The sequence below is a fragment of the Lonchura striata genome, chromosome 12 (assembly GCF_050655825.1).
Source record: "Lonchura striata isolate lonStrDom1 chromosome 12, ASM5065582v1, whole genome shotgun sequence".
In the NCBI taxonomy this organism is placed as follows: domain Eukaryota; kingdom Metazoa; phylum Chordata; class Aves; order Passeriformes; family Estrildidae; genus Lonchura; species Lonchura striata.
The window spans coordinates 4,324,966-4,350,647 of record NC_140714.1 but is presented as its reverse complement, the minus strand read 5'-3'; the positions used below and the strand labels follow the sequence as shown (position 1 = coordinate 4,350,647).

Here is a 25,682-nt window from a genome sequence, read left to right as displayed (position 1 = left end):
TGCCCAGAGCAGCACCCAAGGCCAGGCTGGACAGAGCTTGGAGCTACCTGGGACAGTGGAAGATGTCCCTGTTCATGGCAGGGTTTGGAACAAGATGAGCTTTAAGCTCCCTTCCAATGCAAAACATTCCATGATTCCATGAATAATATATTCACCTCCAAAATGTGATCCTCAAAGGACAGAGTAGGATTGTTTATAAGTGTGTCATGGGTCCAAAAGTCCAGCAGCAAAGTGTGCAAAGCTGAATTGCACAGCTGTACAAGCAGTTTCTGGGTTTAGATGAGCGTAGCTGGAAGGAACTGGACAGGGCTGAAGCCCAAAAGAGAAACAGCAGAAAAAGCAGGAGTATCCATTAACCTAAACTGGAACTGGTAAGGTGGGAGCAGGCAGGATTAGGCCCTTTGCATGCAGAGGACAACCAGCTGAAGAGGGAAAAGGAGCAACGCCCAAGGCAATGTGGCACCAAAGGCAGGGGGCTGGAGGTGAGTGAAATCAGAAATGAGGAGGCACCGTGTTGGCATGAAGTGATACGCTGTCACAGGCAGCTCCCAGGCTGATCCCACACTTAAAAATAGATTGACATCTATCCAGGAGATGAGTTTGTTATTCTGTAACTACAGCATTTTCTATTATGTTTGATAAGGGAAAGAAGATTGCATCTTGGTCAGAAATATAAAAATTCGTCTCCTAGCAGGGGATAATAGCAGGAGAACAGGGGCAGATGAGAACTGCAGATTTAAAACAGTTCAGTGCAGACCCTGGTAGGGAGGATAAGTTCAGTGCTGGGCTGAGATGTCATCCCACACTCACAGCCAGGCCACCCCTGTGGTGTCCCACAGGCAGTGCCCTGCTCCTGTCCCCTCCAGAACTGCTCCTCGTGGGTCACTCTGGGCAATTCCTCTGGGAGTCAACTTGATATTGCACAGAAAGTCATTAGAGGAAGAGACAGGGCCAGTGTGCCAGCAAGGCCCTGATCTAGGGGAAGTTTTGGTGTGGAATTAGTGTAAAAGAGGTGTTGGCTGTCAAGGAGAGGGGGTGTGGGGGTGTCTCTGTCTGTTGGGGAGCCTACAAGAAAGATGGAGAGACTTTATCTACAAAAGCTTGTAGTGACAGGACAAGGGGGAATGGCTTCAAATGAAGAGGTTTATATTTGATATTGGGAAGAAATTCTTCTGTGGGAGGGTAATGAGACCCTGGCACAGGTTGCCTAGAGAAGCTGTGGCTGTCCCATCCCTGGAAGTGTCCAAGGCCAGGCTGGACAGGGCTTGGAGCAACCTGGGACAGTGGAAGATGTCCCTGCCCATGGCAGGGTGTTGGACCAAGATGAGCTTTTAAGGAACCTTCCAACCAAAGCCAGTCTATGATTCTGTGAGCATACATACCCCAGACAGATGTGAAGAATGTATGTTACTGCCTGCCTTCTGCAATTGCACAGGAGGTAGTGCAAAAACCTTAATTTAGCAAAAACTCCAAACCTCTTTTGTTTCAGTGTGCAACTGTTGATCTCAAATGGGAGTTCTTGTTTTCTAATTCACAAAGCTTAAAAGATCGTTCATTTTATATTAAAATGATAGCCTTTGCAAGAGACCTTCAATCTAATTAAAGCCAGGAGATTAACATCCCTTAGAATATTTGCAAAGCCTGCATTGCGAAGTTAATGAAATGTGTACACTTTTACAAAGCTTTAATTTTTAATGAAATAATTCAGTACATGGACCTTGCTCCTCTGCCTTACCTACTTTGTCCAAAACAGGGGATGTTTATAAACAATGCAAAGTTCTGGGCTGAAGAAGACAGAGGAGAGGATAATCTAAAGGCTTCTTGGTAACAAATGTAAACCTGTCTTTTATCTCTTCTGTTCAGCCTGAGAATGTGAGTATTCCTGACTAATAGTAACAACTGAGAATATGATTTTCAGAGTGGCAGTTATTTCTTATGTATATGTGTATATATGCATGCATGTATGTATAAATATATATGCGTAGCATATACTATATTTACCTATATATACATACATGTATTATAAAGTAGATATACAACTGTTTAAAAATCATAGTGACTGCTAAAGGGACCTTAAATAAAGCAAGTAAAGGGGAATATTCCCTTCCCTGTGGAAAGGGGATATTTCCTATTTGAAGAAATGGCCTGAGCTCAGAGGCAGGGGAGCAGGCAGGGCTGGACCAGTCTAGTTCAGAGGGGATGACCAAAGGAAACCCTAAGCAATTCCAGCCTCTTTGCAGGTCAGGCTTTTCTAATGATGGCCCCACTCCTCTGTTATCGGTTGAGAAGGAAGAAAAGAGGAAAAAAAGCTAAAGCACAGAGAAGAGCCAGTCCTGTTCAGAGTCACGGTTGCTCTCACAGTGTCAGAGGGCAGGGCATCCCCAGGGCCATGCACACCCTGTCCGGGGCTGATTTATAAACAGCCACACCATTAGAGCTATTTACTGCATCTGCCTCTTTCACCCTTTCCTTTGCTGCCTCTCAGTTTTGTCACAGGAAAGATCTGGCTGTTGCATTCAAAATAGTAATTCTTTTATAGTGCCACCCCCCTACTTTATATTATGCTTACTGGATCCTTCTGCAACCTAAATGTTAGAATATCCTAATCTTGCTCTACATTTTAAAGCTGAAAGATAAACGTGATGTTTAATGAAATCCACAACACTACAGGAATAGTAACCATTGTGTTTCTTCATTTCAAAGAACGACTGAAATCTAACATCTGGTGTAACTGTACAAACCTGACCTTAGGTCACAGTAAGTATTGTATTGTTGATGATGGATACGCTTTTTTCATTACCATGCTGTCTCCATTCTTTCAGCATCCATGCTGTGAATCCCCAGTTATAGCTGGGACTATTGATAAATACTGATTTTTAAAATAAAATTCCTTTTTTTTTTTACACTTTTAAGCATGCATTGTACAGTATTTTATTTTTAAATAGCTCTTCTAGTTTGTTGTCAACAATATGCTATTCTTTGAGCAAACTTTTCTGCATGGTAGCTTTAACACACAAGGATCAAGGATTATGTGTCTGAAGATGCTGCTATGATCCTGAAAGAACAGTGTCACAAGGAGGTGATTCTCTGCCTCTAATGCCTTCCCCTGTACTTTCCTCTCTGGATGATCGTTTCCTTAAAGCCCCTGTAGAACCAGGGTTTAAGGTTTAAATTGGGAAGCAGATGTGCACACCTGTGAATGTGTCTTTGCACATCATTGTTTCAAGGTTTCAGCCCCTGTGCAGGAAATGAGGCCCTGCACTGTCCTGTGTGATTGATGTCCATTATTCCCAGGATCTGGGGTAATTCACCCTCGGTCAGTGACTGAGCAGGAGCAGTGCTGGAACCAGTGCCCCCAGCAAGCCCAGGGAAGTACCAGTCAGAAAAAGATGTTGTCCTCGTAGCTGGAAGTTCTGGTTAGATCTCAAATACATAAAAGTCTCCAGAAGCTCCAACACTGAACTGGGAGAGTGAGGGCAAATTTAATGGTGATTTCTATTTGTTTGCTTTGCTGACTGTATCTACCCCCAGAACCTTCCCAGTTTTTGCAGCTATCCAAGAGTGTTGCAAGACTCTTAGGACCAGAGATTTTTTTTTTTTCCCTAAAGCTGTGCAAACACAAACCTCTTTTTTGATCTTTTGGGCAGCAGATGCCCAGGCTCATTCAGACTTTACTCTTTTGGAATGAAATCCTGAGTGGGGTTGTTGTACATACTGTCAGCAAAGGAGATACATGTCCTATCCTAATCCTTAGGTTGTAATGCACATGTGGTGTTCTTGCTGGGTGCTAATATTCCTTCATGATGCTACTGCATCATGCAGTGGAGGTAGAACAGAATATCCTTGGCTCATCCTTGTGCTCCCTGAAAATCTTACATTTTCACCAACCCAGCAGTAAACCAGCATGGAAAACATCTGAAGGCATGGCTTCTACACTTTTAAGAAACATCTATTCACTTCAGTTCTGCCAAAGCTAAATACATTTATAGATTTGTTCGTAATTATTTTTAGAGTAGATTTCTGTTTGTTTGACAATATCTGAAAAATTAAATACCTGGGGCAACATTGCTGAGTGCAGCTGGTACATTGAAAACATGGGGAAATACTTGCTGTAATTGTGAAGGTTTTATTTTAATGGCTCTGAAGGCAGAGTTAACTCATTCAGTGAGGACAGGATTTTTGGTGGGCTGGTGGTGCTGCCCTCTCTGTCAGAAGCTGCCAGACAGGTCTGTGCTTCTCAGGAACAAGCAGCAGAGCCAACCTTTGGGACCTGTTGGGGTGAGTCCAGCGCAGGCACTGAATTGGTTTTATAGGGATGGAGCAGCTCTGCTATGAGGAAAGGCTGAGAGAATTGGGATGGTTCAACCTGAACAAGAGAAGACTCTGGGGTCACCTAATTTTGGTCTTAGAAGGAGAGAGACTATTTTCAAAGGCCTGGAGTGATAGGACAAAGGGGAATGGCTTCAAACTGAGGGACAGTAGGTTTAGATTAGAGGGTGGTGAGGCCCTGGCACGGGTTACCCAGAGAAGCTGTGGCTGCTCTGTCTCTGGAGGTGTTGAAGGCCAGGTTGGGCAGGGTTTGGAGCACTTTGGAATAGTGCAAGGTGTCCTGGCAGAAGCCTGGTGCCAGGTTTCTGTGCCACAAGGCTGCAGAGGGCTCTGGACCTGCCTAGCTGTGAACTGAAATGTATTGGCAGGGCAGTTAACAAATATTTTATACTTTTCCCACCCATTCTGCACTTTCCATGACCTCTTCCTTTCATCGGTACAAGTAAATTGAATTCAGCACATTTAAAGACCCTGTCTGGATCCATAACATTCATAACCATGCTGTAACCATGAATGGAAAGCTGAAGGAGAGTATGGTTTGTATCCAAGGGCTCTTTTGCTTTTTATATGTTTACATATACCAGCCAATGGTCAGCAAATAAGCACCATAGCTGGTAATGAAATGTTCAAACCATCTGTTTTAATCTGCAATTTAATTTCACTATAAAATATTAGAGTTGTTCCGATGGTTGGGTTGGTAGGGCTGCTTTATATGAAAAGAATTGAGTATCCCAGAGCAATTACATTGCACCAAGCACATGCCGTGGATATTATATTCTGTATTGTTATTTTGTTCCATTAAAAACATTAAAAAGCCTTCTTAATATGCTATGGCAGAGTTTTAGGCTTTTTTAGGTCTTTAGGTTTTCTTTTTTTTATTATTTTATTTTGTTAGAAACAAGTAGCAAATGATGAGGACAAGTGTAAGAAGATGATACTGGCAAAAGAATAATCTTCATGACCCTTCAAGAGGAACAGTGGAACCATCTTCCAAGAGAGGTGGTCAATGCCCCAGGTTGGTCAGCACCTTACAAACAGGCAATGGTGCCATTAACAGGCTTTAAATTTTGGTCAGCACTGAAGTGGACTTGATGATCCTGATAGGTCTCTTCCAACTAGGTTTAATCTATTCTATCCAAAATAAATTACTGTGGATATGCTGAACTGATGAAACCAAAAAGTGGTTTTGACATTGCAGCTTTTGGAAGCTGTAACATCTTTGGAAATCTTTGCTACGTTTTCCACTGGCACTGCTTTTATTGTGGGATTTTAGAGAACATTTCCTGAGGGGCTGGTGACAGTTGTGCTTTGGGTTGTGACCCCTCAAGTCTTGAACACATCCAGGTTCAGGGATTCCATGACATATTTGGAAAACCTGCTAGAGTGATTAATGATCCTTACAGGGATTTTATTGTTTCTTCTCTTTCCAGATTGAGCCTCTTTTATTCCAACCCCTCTGCCATGCACAGGGACACTTTCCACTTGACCAGGCTGATCCAAGCCCCACCTGACCTGGCTTTGAATACTTCCAGGATGGAGCAACCACAGCTTCTCTGGGTAATCTGTGCTATTCTCACCACCCTCACAGGTCAGAATTTCTTCCTAATTATTTCCACCTCTTTTTGAGAAGTGAGCAGTGCCAGCACAGTGTGAGGCTAGGCAACCACCTTTCTTATTTTCATCTGGCATGAACATTTCTGCTCATGTGTGCCTTGAAATACCCACATTTCCCATGTGACCTCAAAAATTCCCATTCACTCTCGAGCAGCATCCCCTGCCATGGTCCCACCCTGCCTTGCTTCTGGGATCTGTCTCTCTGCTTCTTTGATGGCTGAGAGGGACAGAGGGCAATCACAATGAGCTGGCATTGTTGGTGTACCCAAAATACAGAGCTTTTCTCTGTGTGCTGTGACATTAGGGAGTGGTGAGAGGGACAGGCACATTTTCCCTGGGCAGAAACTCCCTGTCTCAGAGGCAGGAAGCGTTGCAGCCCTGTGAACCTCATACTTTAGCTAATCCAGAGCCCTGCAGAGAGCTGGGGCTCACTAACTCAGCACTGTGGCATCCTGACACAACTATGTGGCTTCTGCAACCCAAACCAGCATTTCTGCCTGGTCATCTGCTGGTACATCATAACCTGGTACATCTGATAACCTGATAAATCTGCCTGGCCAAGGCTTGCTTGGGGGTCCCCACCCAGGACAGGGAGAGGCAGGGATTGCACACACCCCTGGATGCGGCAGCAGCTGTTTTTCCATTGCACCCATGACCACGTGTCACCTGGGGTTATTTGGAGCTTGTGCCATTTGCAATGCCTTTTTCCTGAACATAAGCTGGAAATTACTGATTCTTACCTAACATAGCTAGTATAAAAGCACTAATGTCCTAATGAAGAGTCTCACTTAGCTAAATGCTTCATACAGCTGAGTAAAACAAAGAATTTTACTAGAGCTTAACCCAGTCGTTAATAAGCTTTTTAACCCTGACCTTTCAAATCAATGATCTACCACTGGTTTTACCTTTCAAGAAGGAATTCCATTTTCAAGTGATAAAACATATTTTGCACTCCTTACAATCTAATGATTATTCTCAGCGTTACTGGATATATGAGGCCATCAAACCATTAGAAGGTATAAAATGTATTAATGTACAGCATTCACGGCTACATTTGCTTTAGAGTCAATAAAAGGGAAACAATTTATAAAGGGCATTTATGCTCATTACAGAATATCGATAGATTGTTTCTCCCATCATTCCTGAAGTATGAAGGACTCCCCTCCATGATGGATAGGAGAGGATTTGCATAAGCTCTTTGCTTAAACTCCTCCAGCCCTGAGCTGTGTACAGGGGTCTGTGGCCAAGCTTTGGGCTGGGATGTGTGGGAGTACCTACAAATTCTTCCTTTCCAGGGGACTGAGTATCTCAGTTTGGGAGGTTTTCACAGCAGCCCTGTGAAGGTTCTGCAGACAACTACAGCACTTTCTACATCTTCATAAGCAGGAGTAGGAGGAGAGGCACTTTTTGACACTTGCAGGGGGGAAAAAAAGGAGAAAAATTACATGGAGGGTAGAAGATGCTGTAGGAGAACTATAGCTATAGTTAGAGGCAGAAATTTCATAGTCTATCCTAGTGAATAACAACTGCATATATATAATAACTATGAGGAGTCGAGTGATTAAGGCACTGGCCTGAGTCTCAGCAGACCTGGATTTGGTTCCTGGCTGTTTTCAGATTTCTGTCTGACTTTTGGCAAGCCTCTTCAACTCCCTGCGCCTTGGTTTCCCATCTGTTAAAGAGGAATAATAATATTTCCTTTCTTTCCTGTCTATTCCAGCAGCAATCTCTTCTGGGCAGGCAGTCTCTTTCATGGTGTGTACAGGACTTTGCCCTTGGATTTTGATACCTGCCCTAAAGCAGAAAGTAGGAATGGGGAGCACCATGCCATGGAAGCCCACTCCTTAATGATTTCCCATTCATAAGGGCATAGATGTACTGCCACAACTGGTTAAATAGAGGTCTTAATATTAGTTCTTCCAGGAAAAAAGAAAAAATACCAATCAGTAAGTTAGAGAAGGCAAGTGATTCACATCTCTGTTAAGATTTATAAGTCTGAATGTATCTTCTGAAGTAGAAATATTCCAGTTTGGAAGAACAGAGAAAACATTAGCCATGGCACAAAAGCAGAGTGCTGGCCTTCTCAATTTCTGATCTTGCTCCTCTAAATGTCTGGCTGCTCTATATAGACTGACCTTTCCAGCATTTCTCACTGACAAGACATCTTCTTGAGGCACATAGTGGCTGCCTGACATGCACGTGCTCCTGCCCATCTGGTAGGGTGAAGCTGTGCCCACTCAGAGGCACACACACCCTACAAGAGAGACTGGGTGATATCAGTTGCTGAGCACTGGTTGAAGAGAGCAACCAGCAAATATATAAAATTAAATCTCAGCTGCAGAGGCTTTCTGGTAATAAGCAGTCCCAATTAGAAATGCAAATGTCACTGAAAGGGAGCGTGTGTGTTGACAGTAGACTTTGAGGAAAGCTTTGGGTTTAGTGCTAGTAAATTAATCTTTAATTATGAGCACACCTCACTTCTGAAAGAGGTGCCCTGCTCTCACTGAACTGACAGCATGTGAAAGTTTCAGGCTGCTGCTTTCTTCTGTCAAATGGAACATCTCACCCCAAAAGAGCAGAGGAGAACCTTGTTGGCTGCCTGTGGGCTTAGTGAGCTGGGGCTGGCCAGTACCATTGACTCCCCAGACAACCAGGAGTCACCAACCCATTAAAAATATTGGTCTTAAAACATTATGTCTCACATGCTCTTGATAAATATAAATATCTAGATGAAGAATTGTTAAAGTTTGGGAAAGAAAAACAGTCCTTGCTCCTGCAGTTCTCTCCTTCCCTGGCTGGGTTGCCTGCCCTCCATGCAGAGCACACTTCTCTGGCAGAGGGAGGACCACACCATGCTACAGCAAACCCTTCTCAGGCCAGCCATGAGAATGTTCAACACCTCCACTCCTGGGCTGGCTGGATTATTAAAACAACATTTCCACTTCCAAGTAAGTAAATAAATCTCACTGGCAAGTTTGTTTTGTGTCAGCCAGCATCTTATCTCCCTGAAAACTGGGCTGGTGTCCTGCAAAGCTGAAAACTGTATAGTTTAAAACCTGACTGCAACAGCCAAGAGATACACCAGATCCATCTTCTGAGGTAGCAGATACAGTGAAGTAAGCAAATGCATTCTAGAAATCCTATTATTAAAGTTACAAAAATAATGTTGTTTCTTTAAGTTTGAAGTTATGAAACTTTGCTGTCATTTTCCCAGCAAGCTTTTGTTTTTTCAGCCTAGAGCTAAAAAACTTCTCCCCAACAGTTTTGTTGCCCAAAAGAGGCTGTTCTGCAAACCCACCTCAAAAGGCCCAGAACACCTGGTTTCAGGCACAACAGGAAGATCAGAACATACCTTATCATAAATATGCATATGCGACGCAGGAGCCCGCCACCTCCTTGGAGTGATGCCATAATTGATGGAACAAAGTACAACAAAACTTCACATCACTGGTGGATCAGAAGAACAGAGGTAACTGAAAGGCTAGAAAATTACAGGTTTACTGACATTCTGCTCAACCTTACCCATTCTTTATTGAAAAGAGATAATAACTATCTATAGGAGAGCTGTCTTAAGACTCCATTCATTCCCTTTCGCTAGCCCAGCTGAGAGGTGGTATAATATAAAGCACACCAGCATCTGGCATGTCATTTAATTACACCTTCAGCTTGCTGGGAAAATGTTGGAAGTGTCAAGGTAAGCAAACTATAAAAATATATTTTGCTTGCTACAGGAGAGCTCCTGAAATGCAAGCAAAGGCCAACTCCAGATATTACTGTGGGTTTGTAAGAGGAAGGTGATGCAGAGGAGTCTAATTCATGAACAATTATCACCCTTTGATAAGACACCATCTGGACCCAGCTGCCTGGCTCCAATTCCCCAACAAACACTTGGGAATTCCTCTCCAAATAAACCAGTGGTGTAACAGGAAAGCAGAACTGTCAGCTCCAGTGAAGTTGTGCCTCCTTGCACAGCACCAAGTGTGTCTCACTCCTTCAACCAAGAAGGAAAAAACTGTGCAAGGCAGTAAAATGCCAGCAGCCACTACTGAAAGAGCCAGGTAGGCCTTGGTTTAGCTCATCCACCTGATAAGTGCTTTGTTCAACAATGAGAGGCTGTTAGAGATCACCTACGGTAAGGATGAAGGTGGACTAATATACCTGTACTCGTGGGCATTTTTTAACTGGTGACTTTTGCCCTGAGCTGACTCAAGGGGCTCTTTTAAAGAGCACAAGCTGATCACACCTGATCAGTCAGGTGGTGTGTTTCCCTGCAGAAGGCCAGTGCCATCCTCCAGGAGCCAAGGAGAAGCCCACAGCCCTGTGAAACAGCCAGCACTGGAGGACTTCCAGGCTCTTGCCATGTCTGTGTATCTACTCCACTACATTTGTAAGAGAAAGAAAAAATGAAATGTCTAATTTCAGACAGCAGGGCTGAGACTGTGTTGTGGTTGGAGCATGACAGGCAGTTCCATGGGAGCATCCATCCCATGGTACCAAGAGCACTTGGCTGCATTTGGCTGAAGCTCTGTGAGTAGCACTCCTGCAGCGCCATCCTTCACTCCTTGCCACAGCTGCTCTCATGTCACTGCATATTTAAAAGGTCAATTCTCATTGTCACTCCTGTGAAATAAGATTGGCCTCTCCATCAGCACTTCCTCGAGGCCTTGGTGCTGTACACACAAGGGATGGGAGCACTGAGGAGGAGGCACTCAGCATCCTACCCCAGTCTGCACAGATAACCTCACTGCTTGTTAAACCAAAGATGACCTCTGAGCCTTTGACCCTGGGGACTGGCCTTGTTACAAGTAATTGAAGTGAATGAAATAAATCTTTTTTTTTTTTTTTTCTTTTCCTTTGTTTATTGGGCGGGGTGGGAGGAAAGGAGAAGAAAGTTCAGCACAGAAATTAGTCACCTTGTTTTGTTCTTACTAATGGAAATTTCTCAGAAACCAAAATAAAGGGTATCATATAGGAACCTGAAGAGCACAAAACTAGCTCCAACCCACATCCTAACTTTCAGACCCAGAGCATGAATGCAGGTGTCTGCAGCTGACCGTGGTATTTTTTTTCAGCTGATCTGAGGTATGAGTCACTTCCATCGAAAGAGGAGGATGCCTTGATCTGTGTGCGAGCAAGCTTTGGAGCTGCAGCTGTTGGAGCAAATACAAACATCCATGCCAAGGATTGTAAGGATGGAGTTTATCTAATATGTAAAAAACCACCTGCTGCAAATGAAAAATTACACCCACAACCACCTGAATAAGATAAGCAAATGGTGGGGGAAATGAAGAGATGGATTTATTATTAATGTAAGTTGGAATTTTTGAACCAAACAATTCTTTTGCAATGGAACAGTAGGATGCACAAGGAAATAGCACTCTTTGCCCCAGACCTGCTCAGCAGCATTTATTTTGCCTAAGTGATTTTCTTTTCTTTGCTAAGTCTGGTAGAGATGAAAACACTAACCCAAAGAAGATAATTAAAAGCTAAATGAAACCACATACAGCTGTGCTACTACATGGCTAATGAACATGCAAATATATACATATGACAAGGACATAATGCGGGCTGGCTGCCTTGAGTGCTTAGTGCAGATTTCCAAGAGCTGGAAATGCTATTGATTATAACTGAGCTAAACTTCCTGACTCCAGACTTCAAAGATCAGTCTCAATATAATCATCAGGCAGCATATGGGAGTGTGGCTGCAAGGAGCTGATGAATAATAGCTCGGGGGCCTGAATGTTTGCACATAGGGTGGGAGGTGTCCTGGAGATGTCCTCCAGGCTGTGGAGTGCAGGCTCCTTGGCAGCCAGCACCAGCACCACAGAATCCTCCTCAGCATCTTGGCAATACTCGCTCCTGCTGACAATTAGAGTTTTGGAGTTATGGGTTTTAGCTGGGATATTTATTTTTCCTTTCCCACTTCACTTGGCAAGAGGTTGATATTGGTGGAGACATTTTTGGGAGGACCAGGGATGGAGGTAAGAGATACAAGGCAGAGCTTCTGGGGTCCTATAAACAGGAGCACGAGCAGCATGGAAAGGCTGTCCTCTGAGGGTCTGCTGCCACATCCACATGAAAGAAGACAAATCCGATTTCCTTTATTAGTTAAAAAAACCACCCAGCTGAGAGTAACTCCCCAGCCCATTCAGAGATGAGACAAGGAAGTCAGGGCTCAGCCCTGCACCAAGCTCTCCCACAGAAAGGACCTGGCCCCACTGCCACCTTGTGCTCCTTTCACTGGCCACACCACCACTGTAATTTCCACTGGGGATATCACAGAGACAGAGCAAAACTCACTCCTCCTCCATGATGACCACAGAAAGGCCGCACAGGCTTAGGCATGGCCACAGGCAGGAGAACAGCATGGAGGGATGGAGCACAACCTTAGATGTGGGTGGAGATGACTGATCCACCAGGATGGCTGAGAAAAGGGGCGCCTACCAAAAAAGGAAACCAAAGAAACCAAATTTGTGCAGAACACAATGGTTAGTGCATAAAAATTAATCAAGTACTACAATGACTTGCTTTATTCATAATACTTAATGGTCATGTAATAGGAGTTTTTATTCAGCAGTTAAAGTTCATAAGTGCAGGTTTTACATGTAGAAAGGTATTATGCTGATAGTTTAATTACACACCTTTCTGCACACCAAAGGAAATGGGTTATGCAGGTTTTATAATTAAAGACGGACTTCTGAGGGGAAATGAACTTGGCAGTTAGCAACATAATATTTGATTTTTATCAGATGTTTTTGTTTTGAATTTGCCAGCACTTGGTGGTGGTGTAAACAGGTGAGAGTGCTCCAGACTGCATGAGGTATTGGTAGAGGCTTTGAAAATGCAGCAGAAAGTAGCCATATTTAAAAATAGCCAGTGTGAGCATGAGGTATAAACATCATGTGTTTGGAAAGCTCTCCAGACTCTGCCCATGCAATTATGCACAGTGCAAGTCTGTCCAGTACGTCTAGGAAACAGGGGGAAAAAAGCCCAGCCCAACAAGTAAGTGAAAAATAAACCCCAGTGCTTGCCAAAATAATAAAAAACTTCACTTTTTATTTCTCTGATTTTTGTTTTAAATTCATTTCATGGCCAGTGAATACAATTTTCCCCTGCTGCCTGCCTACAGAGGCAGCAAAGCCAAAAATGTGATGGATGTTTGTGTGTGCACGTTTGCTGTTGGAATACACAGGACCACTCTCAAAATTAAAGGCAGAGTGGTGTGAGCCACTGCCAGGTCATGGCCAGCTCCTGCCATTCCCTAATAACCATGGGCATGCCTGTACCCAACAAGGTGGGGCTGGGGAGGTCTGCAGTGCCTGGGATTCCCCCTTTTCAAGTTTTAGGAGGCTTTTATTTAGCATAACCTCATTCTTATGTACATATCAAAGCACATTAAAAGGCTATGTGGGAATATATTTATAGATATATATTTATAGATATATTTTTATATATGTATATATTTATAAACTGCTAGGAGACATCAATTTATTTATAAACTACTAGGAGTAATCCATTTTTTTAATACAGCAAATACACCTACAAGAATTTTTCATAAGTCTAAAATATTTCAAACATCAACTGCTCCTCCCCTCGTGTGATATAAACTGACAGGCTCAGGCTTTTATTGTGCCCAGCCCAAATGAACATTAACTAGTGGGTTGAACAAAAAAAAGCCCCAACAAAAGAAAACCAACAAAAAAACCCCCAAAGCCAAAAGAAGAAAACAAAATACTTTCCAAAAACAATAAGCAAGGGCAAGGCCTGAAGTATTTTGAGCACGCCCTTTCCTTTCTGGCAGGACTGGGAGGGACTGCCCTGGATATTATGGTTTGTTGGTGAAGGTGGGGTCCAGGTGATGGCAGACACTGCTGCCTGTGACAGGGGTGCCTTGGCTGGCAACAGCTCCGGGGGCACTCTGGACCTACCCAGAACATCTGAAATCAGGCATTTCACAGCCAAGTACAGAGGAATGATTTAAAAATCCTTTTAACGGGTGTGGACACTCAACAATTATAACAGGAATAGCTGTGTAAAGAGTGCATCCAAATATAACTGGACATTTTTTTTTAATTTCGTTGGCTAACTGCATAAATTAATGACAATGAGAAAGAACTGTAACTGTTTTTCCCTAATTAAATCCATACATTTTGGCTCTACTCATCATCGTTAACATAGTTAAAAGTGCTGTTGCTGTATCTTTCAACCCTCAGCCTGCAATCAAGCCCTAGCTGCACTGTGGTGGATTTCAAAGAGTCACTTGTTTAAAAATAGAAAGTGGTTTTTTTTTTTTTTAAAAAAAACACACACAACTGGCTGCCAACTGAATGCAAACAGGTAAAAATTAACATATGCAATTGTCAAGTGTCAGATTCAGCTCCTGAGGCACCAAGGTTTACATTGCCTGGTGAGGGGCTCACAGCACTTTAAGGCTGTATTGCCCACAGGCTGAAGTTGTGCAAATGAATATATATCCTTAATTTTTATTTAAGTTGCAGTGTGCTTTTTGTGTGGGTACCCATCATTTTCTCTTTATAATATCCAAATTTCAATGCAATATCCCATAATCCCAGAGGTAACAGATCAGCCTCCACAGGGTAAATTCAGAGTGTACCACAAGGTTACAGAGAGATGCTTTCCATGATACCTTTTCCTACCATTGGCATGATTTCTCCATCCTTGCAACAGAGGATACTGCTCCATTTTTGTTTAAGTCTAACAAGGGTAATCATAACAGGATTAACAGATTTTTCTTCCCCCACTACCTCATATGAAAGACAGCATTAGACCAGAGTTGTGATTAGATGTGTTTTTACTGTATATGGAAATGTATTAAAATTAATGTATGGCTCAGCCACATTTGCCATCCACTGTTCTGTTCTGTAAAGCCACTTCTCCCATGAAGGGCAACCACGTGTGAAGGGAGAGCATCTAAATAAATATTTTGTAAACATTTGAGAGAGACAAATAGCCTCGTGCAATCACACCATCTTACCTCAAATACCCACTCAAAACCGAAATAATTCCTTGCTGAACAAGCCAAGCCTGGCTCCCTAAACCGGGAGGAATTGCGATGCTGGTAAACTTGCAGAAATATTTTTACAATTTTATTAGAGGTTTTAATTCAGTGCTTTATCTACCTCTGTTAGTCTGCAAAATAGCTTTAAATATTCAAGTGGTAATTAATGAATCTTTTATGTTGCAAATCAAACATTTTCATCTGCGCTGTGGTACAGTGGCAGTGAGAAGGAGGGGTTTAAAGTGTAATTGTTTCTCCTGTTCCCCTCGCAGCGCTGAATGCCTTTTTACCCTTTATTATATCATTGGCTTTTGCTTCAGTTCATCAGCACTTTGCCACATCTTATCGGTCGATATTTGCTTTTATTTATTTATTTTTTTTTTCAGTGCAAGATTTCTTACTGTGCCTTTGCCAGAGACATTCCTAAGGAGATGGAAACTCTCTGAATGTGGAATTTTCGCATGAGTGCAAAATAATAAAAAGCATGTGTGTATTAAAAAGGGATCAACTTAATGGGAAATGAGCATTGGGTTACATTAATATTCTATTACAGTAAAAATCATATTTAATAAATTTTCTCCAGATTTTTCAGGACCTTACTGTATTTTTCTAAGTCGGATGCCAATCCAAAGAAACAGTGTATATGATACATTTGATTTATGTTAAGTAAATAACCTGCACAGCCCATTTTTCAGTTAAAAAAAAAAATATTAAGTGTAGAAACACACACCAGACCAAAATGTGTGCTTAGTTTCCATCTGCTAGGTGGAATAGTGTTGGTCTTGTGCAGCAGAAAGCCTTTATAAACAGTATTCTATTTTATTGATGCTATATGTGGATTTTTATGTTATGTGGCAAGCGAAGGAGAATGAAAACACTGTAATTTATCCAAAACCATAAAATTATACTAGTACTAAAGTAATTACTTCACATATTAAAATACAGTTTCCTTTGCTTTCTTTTGTCATCACATAAAACGAGGCGTTGAGCGCGGCAGGGCCGGGGCTGCTCTTGCCTCCACAAAGGATTGACACATCCCGGATCAGACACTATATCACCCGACCCTTGTTGTTCTGTGACCCTAATTAATATTATACTCGCTGACATTTATGTATCAGAGCAATAAGCTAAACAGGAAACAATTTATGTCACCTAAAGCTTTTTAACAAATCGATGCAACTATTTGTAATTGCTTGTTTCACAAGATTAAAAGTACTCAGCCTTGATCTTCGCCCACAGTTTTGTGGCCAACATGACCTGTGCTTCCGTTGTAAAATAGGAGAGTTAGTGATCAGCACCTATTTCCATCAAGTAATCCATATTGCTAATATTTCTGGAATTTTAATGTAGTTACAATTTATAGCCGATCAAATGTGGTTACCTAAATTGCTGTTGCTAGTAGACAGTTTAACTGTCTTTATTAATTACAGTATAATTTAATGTTTGAGTACAGGCACTTGTGTTGGTCATTTTTACAGCCAAAGCAGTTATGTGCCTTATGACGAACCATTTTAGCATTTTCAATGGAAATTTGCTAATATGATGAGTGATAAAAATGTCAAACTCTGGTAAATAATGGTTATTGCTTTGGCTGGAATTAATTCTTGAAAGGACGGTTACCTTCAAATTAACATTATAACTTCAAGAAAAAAAATGTTTTTCATGCTTTTGAGAGGCATAAAATGTGGTCGCTGGGCTCCTCTAAATAAATACGACAAAGTGGCACAAAATGGGGTTTTTTTTTCCCCTTTTTCTCCAAGTTGACAAAGAAAATTCCTGTAGAAGAAAGGAGGAGGGATTGGTAAATAGCCTGAGGTGATGTTGCCTACCATTTCCAGCTCGTGTGCTTTGAGGATCTCTAGCCAAGGTAATAAAACCGGGCAAAAAGAAGGACTTTGCTGTGCCCCAGCTCCAGGGTTTGGGGAAAAACGAGGTGTGGACACCATGGAGGCTGCAAACACACCCGAGGGCCATGTCCCACCACCTCACTCATCCCTGCTGGGGAGAATGGTGACTTGTGGCTATGTGAGGATGAAGAGTGTTCAACGTGCCAGAATTAGCCATACTGCTACCAGCGTGAAAGATAGCCCTGATTAACACACCATTAAATGAACATTTAACATCATCACTGAAGACTGAGCCTGATTAATAGGTCAAGAAGAGTTAATTACACCTTGTTGTCAGGAAGGGTGTGTGTATGTGTGACTGCCTGCAAGTGAGAGGCACCAGGAATTGCCAGTCCCTTGAATTAGACCAATAATGTGAAGTTTGTCAGACTCTGTGACCATGGCCCAAGTTAGATGTCACTGATGGGATCTGCAGGGAGCAGGTGGGTGTGCAAGGAGCACAGCAGCTGCCACGTCCTCCCGGGCCTCCAGCTCCTGAGCTTTTTCCCTCTGGGACAGGAGAAACCCAGAAAAACTACTCACAGGCTCCAGTTTTCTTTGGAAATTCCTCAGAGATGCATTGCCTCACCACTGCCAATAAAAGTGCTTTTCAGCTGTGGTAGAAAACAGCATTTCTTCCTGGAAAAGGTATTTCCCAGCTGGCTGCTGCTGGTGGAGTAGGAAGGCATTGTGTGATGTTCCGTGGTGGAGCAGCCAGGGAGGAGAAATGTGATTAATCAAAAATGATACAGAAGGTGGCCAAGAGCCAGATTCCCATCCGCTGCTCCAGGCAGCACTGACTGGGACAGGAGGGAAATGATGGTCCTGCTGCTCAGCTCAGTGCAGGCTCCTCAGCACAAGCTCCATGTGGCACCCACCAGCAGCTCCCCTTAAACCCAAGCCCAAAATCAGTCAGCAGATGACAAACGTGACGTTCTGAACCCCAAATGGACTTTTTGAGGTGAGATGCCCAGGGAGGTGGACCAGCCAATTCATCTGTGATGACCTTGTAGCTCCTGACCTGCCTGCTGGTGGGGACACAGGTGACAGTGTGGGGACACATTGTCCTCCTCCAAGAGAGGGGCTGGGGGCCCTGCTGGGCTCATCCAGGGACACGTTTCCTACCTGCAGCTCACTGCCCCCATTTTACAGATGCACACCACACCAAACAGCAGCTCCTGGCTCAATCCCCTCTGCCCGTGACTTTGGAAAATTTAATCCCACAAATCCAGTTCACTAAAATCTCACTGGTGATGGAAGTGCACCACACAAGCAAAGCTGAATTTGTATTCTCTGTATTTTGATTATTAAAATCTATCAGTCTGTACCATTTGGAGACACACTATAATGAGTGTGCAAAGTTCCCCTCCCCCTCCCCCCAAAAAATAGTTATCTGGTATAATTTTATGATAGAATATTTTTATAAAATCATTTGTACTAATTTAAGCATTTATCATTATATGCAAAAAGATTTCTTGATGAGAATATTATAGACGGTGCATGTTTTTGACATTAGCATTTTATTTGGATGACTAATCTTGCAGATGTGAAATTTTAATGAATTATTCATGAAAAATCTCTCCTCTGAAATTTCAGTTTGCTGCTAATGCTAGTTATTAAACATTTTATTTTTCTTTACAAAACTTGATGAGGAAAATAAATGTGTGCTTATTCGAAAGAAGGTGGGTTTTTCCTTCAGTTTGTCTCAGGTGACAGTGCCACTTGGGACTTTGCTCCTCACAGTTTTACGGACCAAGGGGTTGACCCTGCAAACCCCTTTTGGCAGGGGTGCAGTGCACGTTCCCAGCCCTTCCTACCAAAGCCAGCAGCACCATTCCCATCAGAGCACTGCATTGGGAAGGAGCTGCAGGATGAAGAGCCCAACCCCTTCCTTCAAGCTTTGAAACAGTCCAGTGAGAAAGCAAATAACCCCGTGAGCCCAATGGGCAAAACTGAAGGACTTCCTTGGAAAAGTGGATTAATTCTTTGAATGACTGTGTCTTCCTTGCCTCACCCAGCTACCCTGTACAGACTGTCCACAAAATTAAAATATTTTGTACTTGGATGTGGTTGGGGGAGACTCAAGGCAGGAGATGAGATTTGTCCATCCATGAACGAGCTAGGGACATGGATGAGGTGCTCATGGATCAGGGACCATGGGATGTGACACCAGAGTCACTGTGGGGGAGAATAAAACAAGAACTTCGGACATGGCAACTTGCATTACCAGTGTGAACAACCAGCATTTTTATTGCATTTGAGAATGCTATAATGTCAGTAATTAGTACTGACTACACAACATTTTTTATTGTCTGTATCAACAGACATGGAATGATGGAATTACAGTTGATGTAAGGAATGAGTTTCTTTTATGCCTTATCAAAAAAAAAAAAAAAATCTTGTTACTGGCAGCACATACACACGAAGCACCATGCTAACAGTCTGGACTGTACCATTTTCATCAAGGCTTATGGGTAGAAGATACTTGGTTACCTGTTCTGGGCCCATTAAAATGCAGTCCTGAACTGCAAATTCACCTCGCAAGACTAGAATACTAAATGACTTCTGAAACAACTAAAAAAATCACTCTGAGTTCATTAACCAAAGGTACCAAAGGATTTCAAAAGAGTTTAAACACATTTGGTTTGTTTTTTTTTTTTTTTCCCATGCTATAATGAACGTGAGATTATTGGCGATCTGAAAACTACAATAGTTCAAAATTATTTTAAAAAACTTTATATATATATATATTTATGTATGTATATATATAAAATATCTAATGATCTGCAATATTTGTAGAACCAGCATCCCTGCCCTTGTCTCTCCCCAAAGCTGAGCTCCAGGAAAGGGGAGGTGCAGGACCTGCCACGGGACTCTTGCGAGTGAGAATCAAAAAAAGGTCATTTTTTTTGTGGTCACTTGTTCTACATAAGCCTTGATTTTGTTTATTTTTATTTTTTTTTCATTTCACTTCTAGTTGAATGCAGAAACCTAACAGGTTTTACATTTACAAACTTTTTTTTTTTTTTTGTGGACAAGGAAGGCTTTGACTCTCATTCCTGACAGCGATTTACCTGATACATGGTACTACTTTCATAATGTACGCTTTTCTTTGAGAAAAAAAACATGTAACAAATTGTCTTTACATCTTGGCACCTTGTAAAGTTTTTTTTTTGTTTTTTTATACAAAAAGTTCAATAGTTTGACACTCCCCATTATTAATCACTACTTCACTGATAAACTTTGAAAGTGTGACCCTGGAATTTATCATGCAAAATATTTACTGCAGCAGGAGAAAAACATTTTTTTTTAAACGATTTTTTTTTTCCTTTCAAATATATGAACTTTGTTTAAGACAGCCAGAAAAGGCAGTGGTAAGATAACAGAAGGGGTGGGAAAGTATCAAAAAAACCAGCTTCAACACAAAAACTGTACAAAAATGCTTCAATCAATGATAACAGGAGGAAAAAAAAAAATCTTTCAACTATGTTACAATTTAAAAGCTGAAAAAAAATAAGTCAGGGATTTTCTCCCACATGTCAGCAAATGTCATCCAATATTCTTAAAGCAAGGATAACTAAATAAAATACATGTGCAGCGTATTCTGCAATTCCATTACATACAGTAGTTTTTTTTTTTCAAAGCTATTTTTTAGTATAGTTAATATAAAGCAGTTGCACAAAAAGCAAAAGGTGTTTTGACAAACAGGTCTGCATTTATTCCTTTTGAGGAATGATATCTAAAAAAAGGACCTTTCCACCTTTTCCTCCCTCCCCACCCCCCCCAAAAGACAAAGGCTCACACAGACACAGTGGGATATATATGTACAACATAATAAACCCCTCCCTAAAGAAGCAACTGTATATCCAAAGGGATACAGAATCAGAATTGTAAAAATCATAGTGAAGTTTGCTTGATGTAAAGCCTGAGATTTTCAGTTGGTTCTTCTGCAAGGCTGCAACACCTGCCAGATATGTTAAACTCTAATTTTTTGTTTCTTTTTCTCTTTTTTTCATTTTTTTTATTTTTGCTACAGTCTTTAGACTAAGCATGCAAGACATACAACTAAGTGCAACTGAGTGAAATGTATTTTTTTATTTACTCATTCCCTAACAGTTTGGACTGAGGTATGCGTACTAACAGTTTTCTCATGCTGTTATCTTTACTCATGTCTAGCTACACATGCTGAGAATGAACTAATCTACCAGATTTTTATCCCCCTTCTGAATACCGAACTAACCAGCAAACCACTCAGTTTTGAAGCACAGGGCTCAATTCTCATGATCCCTGTCTGGCTACCGCCGGCACGTCACGAAGCTGCCTGGATATAATTTAAACCAAAACTAAAAAAAAAAAAAATAATAATTTTAAAGAAAATGTTTCCAAATGACCACAGACTGCCCTTTTTTTCTTTTTTTTTTTCCTTGTCTTTTTGAAACAGAAAGCAGAGTTGAGTTTTATAAAAGTAACTGCCAATAAAATTTCTTGTACCAAAGCTTATGAGTGGACAGGAGTGTTATTTCCTTATGAAAAAATGCTGACCAAAAACTAAACAAAACTGAGTTAATGTGCCAAGATCAACCAAAATTAAAGCAGACATCCCAGCACAGTCCTGGAACAGAAGTGGCACACAATCTGTAGAACCAAAGACCAAAAAATTTTTTTTCCTTTTTATTCTAGAAATACCATTATGTCGTCCAGTTAAATTGTGGGAGCTTTTCTGTTCTCTTCTGTGTTTTACTAAACTGCCTCCTTTATCTGATACTCTAATTTTCCACAAAATAATTGTGTCTTTGCCTTCTTCAGCTCCCTTCTCATAGCTCCCCCAGTAACACTGATTCCTAGTTTTAAACTCAAAAGCTCTCCTCGATTCCTCTTTACAGACTTTCATTTTGGTCACTGTAAAGAATTGCAAATAAAAAGTAACAACTTTGGTTCAGACATCTACTTGTCCTTCTAAATTTTCTAGAATAAAGGAGCAGTTTCCCTCTCAGGTTAGCAATAGCCCACATCTTGTCATTTCCCTCTAAATTCTTCAACCTCCTTTGATCAACAATAAGAGGATATTTGGCTTCATAAGATAAAGCATATAACAGAGAACATAATTTACCTTTGTGTAATATCTTTGGTAATTTTAGGAAAAAAAAAAAGGTACAAAGAAGAATATAAATTAAGCTCTGAAAGGCTTTTCGAAATAATAAAAAAAAGCTACAGTCCTACATAAATAAATGAGTGACGGAGAAGTGGTTGCAGAATGAAAATGTTTAGGTGTTTGGTGACTGAGGTTTACTGACCTATGGCAACAGATTTTGTATGTCGTGTTTGCTTTGCAGAGCTTTGCCAGTTTTGCCTAACAAGCCCCGGCGCCAATTCTCTCCCAACTCTCCCGACTCCTCCGGCGAGGTTTCCATACTGGCTGGTGTAATATTGCATAACAATCCTAACTGCAGTACTGGATTTGCACAGCTGAAAATTAACACTTTAGCATTAGTGGGGCCCCGTCCTTATTAACTCCCGTAACAAGTTCAATCTGAAATCTAATTTGTATTCAAACAGATTAACGCCACCGAGCAATCCTGAACTGATGTTTAACCGTGAAACATCACCATGTACAGTAACAATTTAATGAAGTCATCTTTCCAACCACTATTTGCAAATGCAAATGTAAAAAAACAATAGGAAAAAAATAAGGCTGTAATAATAAATGTTTAGGTGCCCATCTCGGTAATCTTAGATATTCCAGAAAGATTTGTTGACCCATTAGAACTCATGTTAAACCACCGAGAACCTGCCACTGTACTATTCATTCTCTACTAAAAGTGAACTCTGTTGGTGCTGCATATGTTTCTTTGTGCTGTTCAATTTTGTGGCATTTGCTAATATTCACCGTTGCTGCCAAAAAAAAAAAATCAAAAAAATCAAAAAACCTAAACAAAACAAGAATATATTAAAAATACTGCTTTGTGGAATGAATCTGTGTTGCTTCCTACAGTGTTTCTATGTTCATCTGTCATTCATTCTCATTCTTGCAGTACTTCGTTCCTCTCTCTCCGTTGGACAACCCTTCCACATGTATCGTGCAGCATTTGGGACCTTTTCAAAAAACAACAACAACAAAAAAGGAGACACCGAAATGGAATGTTTTCCATAGCTAAAGAAAACATGGTGGCATCTGAAGGAAACTGGAATGAATGACAGAAAAAACTACAAACAATTCAATGACATTCAGCTTCGTATAATAAAAACACCTATTAACATTCATCACAAAGTACAGAAAACGTTGAAGCCTCTGAGAGGCCCTGGGCCCAGATGAGGCCTGAGGTCAGAACTTAAAATGGCAGAGGAGAAGTGGGGCGGGGGAATAAAAGCAATACATTAAAAAGTTTGGGATAATTTTTTCTTTGAACCCCTCCCCGATATACACGCTCACACGCACGCACACATACCCACACACGTGCACACACAGGCCTTCCCCATCCCAAATGGAAGCAAAAAAAAAAAAAAATAAAAGAAACCAACCAACAAAACAAAAAAAAATGGAGTAAAGGCAGTGATAATCAACATGCAGTACTGTGCAAATATGTTGTCCATTGGAATCCTTAAAATCTGGGCAAAGACTTGATCTGCAGTTCAGGTGTACATGCTCAGTTTGATGTCCTCAAGTGTCCAAAATTGGCAGGACCTGCAGTCCACAGCTGGCTGCTAAATGCAAGTGAATCAGTTTAGCAAATTTACAACACTGATGTTGACTGTAAGAGAGGAAAATCCCAAGTACCAAACAAGTCCATCCAATGCACAGAGTACAAATTCCTTTTTTCAACAAAAAGTAGAAAAATCAAAAATACTCCCAAATGGGATACTTGATGGCACTAAGAGTTAACATATTTCATAGTTGTCAAAGTGGACTGAGAATCCTCCAGACTGTACAATAATGGAGAGATTTCACAGCTAAGTTTGACGTGTTCTTCCAATCTTCATTCTCAGGATAATGATGTCAGACATACTCATTCTATGTCCTCATTTACAGGTTCATCTTCATAATCTCTGTCGTGATCAAAATCTGGACTGTGGTTGGCTGTTGTCACTAAGGATAGTGGGCCTTCATTTTCATCTGGGTCTAATGGTTCTTCTTTGACATGCACTGGGTGCCTGGGAAAACAAAGCAACAAACAATCAGCAAGTTGCTCATTAAAAAATGGTTTTGACAGCGCAGGTGGTTTGGGGAGAAAGGTGAGCTGGTTTGGGAGCTCCAGGTCACCAAGAATTCCCTCAATGTCTGTGCTGGCCATGGAAGCCAAACCAAGAACCATCTCCCAGGTAACAATCAACAGAATAAGAGTAACAGCCTCAAGCTGCCTCACAGGATGTTTAGGCAGAAATTAGGAAAAATTTCTCCACTGAAAGAGTGACCAAATTGGAACAGGCTGCCCGGGGGAGTGATGCAGTCACTGCACCCAGAAGCCTTCAGAAAACATGTGGGATGTGGCACCAAAAATCATGGTTTAGTGATGGGCTTGGAAGTTAATGGCTGGACTCAATGATTCTAAAGGGCTTTTCCAAGCCTAATAATTCTCAGATTCCACAAAGGCTGTGCCAGGCAGGCAGCACTCAGCTTCCCAGGGAAAACACTCTGGGAGGAGCACCTCGATAGGGTTTCTGTCTTGGGATGGAGAGAAAACGCTCTCAGCTGACACATTAAGTTAATATGATCTTTGGATAAATAAGTGGAATATGCATCTGAAGGGGAAGGCAGTGGCCTGCCAAGGCCCCGGCGCAGCGCGGGCCGGGCTAATCATCCTCGCTGTGTGTGCAGCGTCTCTCGTTAACATGCAGAACCTGTGAGACAACTCTCCAGAGGACGACCCCAAGTGAGGTTCTATCATTAATCAACTTCAAGCAAACACAGCAAAGAGACACCATGATACATGCTTTAAACTCCAAATTAATGCATATTTTTACAAACTGTCAATAAGGGAAGAAAAGCCCTGCCAGGAAACACAAACAGAGAGGAAAAGGCTCGCTCAACACAACAATATGATAAGAAAGCACAGTCCTAACGAGAATAATAACACTGTCAGCTGTAAACAAGGCAGAACATGATCCCCAGCTCATGGTGGGCACAAGGATGTACTAAAAAGATGAGATCTGCCAAATTTCTCATTACAGCAAAGCACATGAATAACCCGCAGGGGAATGGGGCTTGGTCATTCAAAACGGGTATGATAACAATTGAAAAATGTTGTTCGTAAATCATATTTACAACAAATCCTATACAAATACAAATTACCTTTTTTTACCTCTCTTTTTTTTTGTTCAGCGGCTTTTGAAATGTAAAGTAGCCATGTGAGTCAATAGTGTCTTGTTGGTGGGACTTTATAGGAAAGTAGGATTTTATTGACATTACCAAGTATTAATAATGCGACACAGCAATGGAGACCCTGTTTGCTTCCTAAATAATTGATGTTGTAGGCAATCCCTTAAAATAAAGTGTTAATGAGTTCAAGTCCCACTCTGTCTCTCACCGAGTTGATATCCACCTCCAAGACTCATGTTTTTTTCCTCTGTGCAGGCTGATTTAACCCTTTCACATATGCAACATGAACACACAACCTGAAGCACACACCTTCACTGCAAGAACTCCCCCTCTGCTCGCACAGCTTTGCTTTAAAATGAGTGATTTAAAATAGCTGCACTCTATTTTATGCTTTGTGTGGATAGCAACGACAACACTGTTTGTACTCCACTGCACGGACAGACAGCAAGGATAAATCACTGGGCAGGGAAAATGTACTCAGCATCCACAGACAGACTAAAGTCAGCCTTGCCTACTTCAA

At 41.6% G+C, this 25,682-nt stretch overlaps 1 protein-coding gene and 1 long non-coding RNA gene across 26 annotated transcripts in view; one reads left to right on the top strand and one right to left on the bottom strand.

The window, feature by feature from the left end:
• The first annotated feature begins 1,978 nt into the window (after positions 1–1,978).
• On the top strand, positions 1,979–23,385 carry LOC146766230 (uncharacterized). Its single transcript, XR_014958044.1, has 3 exons — positions 1,979–5,344; positions 5,760–9,412; positions 11,016–23,385. It is a non-coding gene; the product is annotated as an uncharacterized LOC146766230 (long non-coding RNA).
• The window catches only part of FOXP1 (forkhead box P1), a 380,257-nt gene continuing 373,641 nt past the window's right edge, over positions 19,067–25,682 (bottom strand). For all 25 annotated transcript variants that reach the window (XM_085590023.1, XM_085590035.1, XM_085590025.1 and 22 more), the window contains one exon: positions 19,067–23,997. In XM_085590023.1, coding sequence (XP_085446149.1) covers positions 23,853–23,997 — 145 coding nt within the window. In that variant the 3' untranslated portion in view covers positions 19,067–23,852. The remainder of the gene's footprint in view (positions 23,998–25,682) is intronic.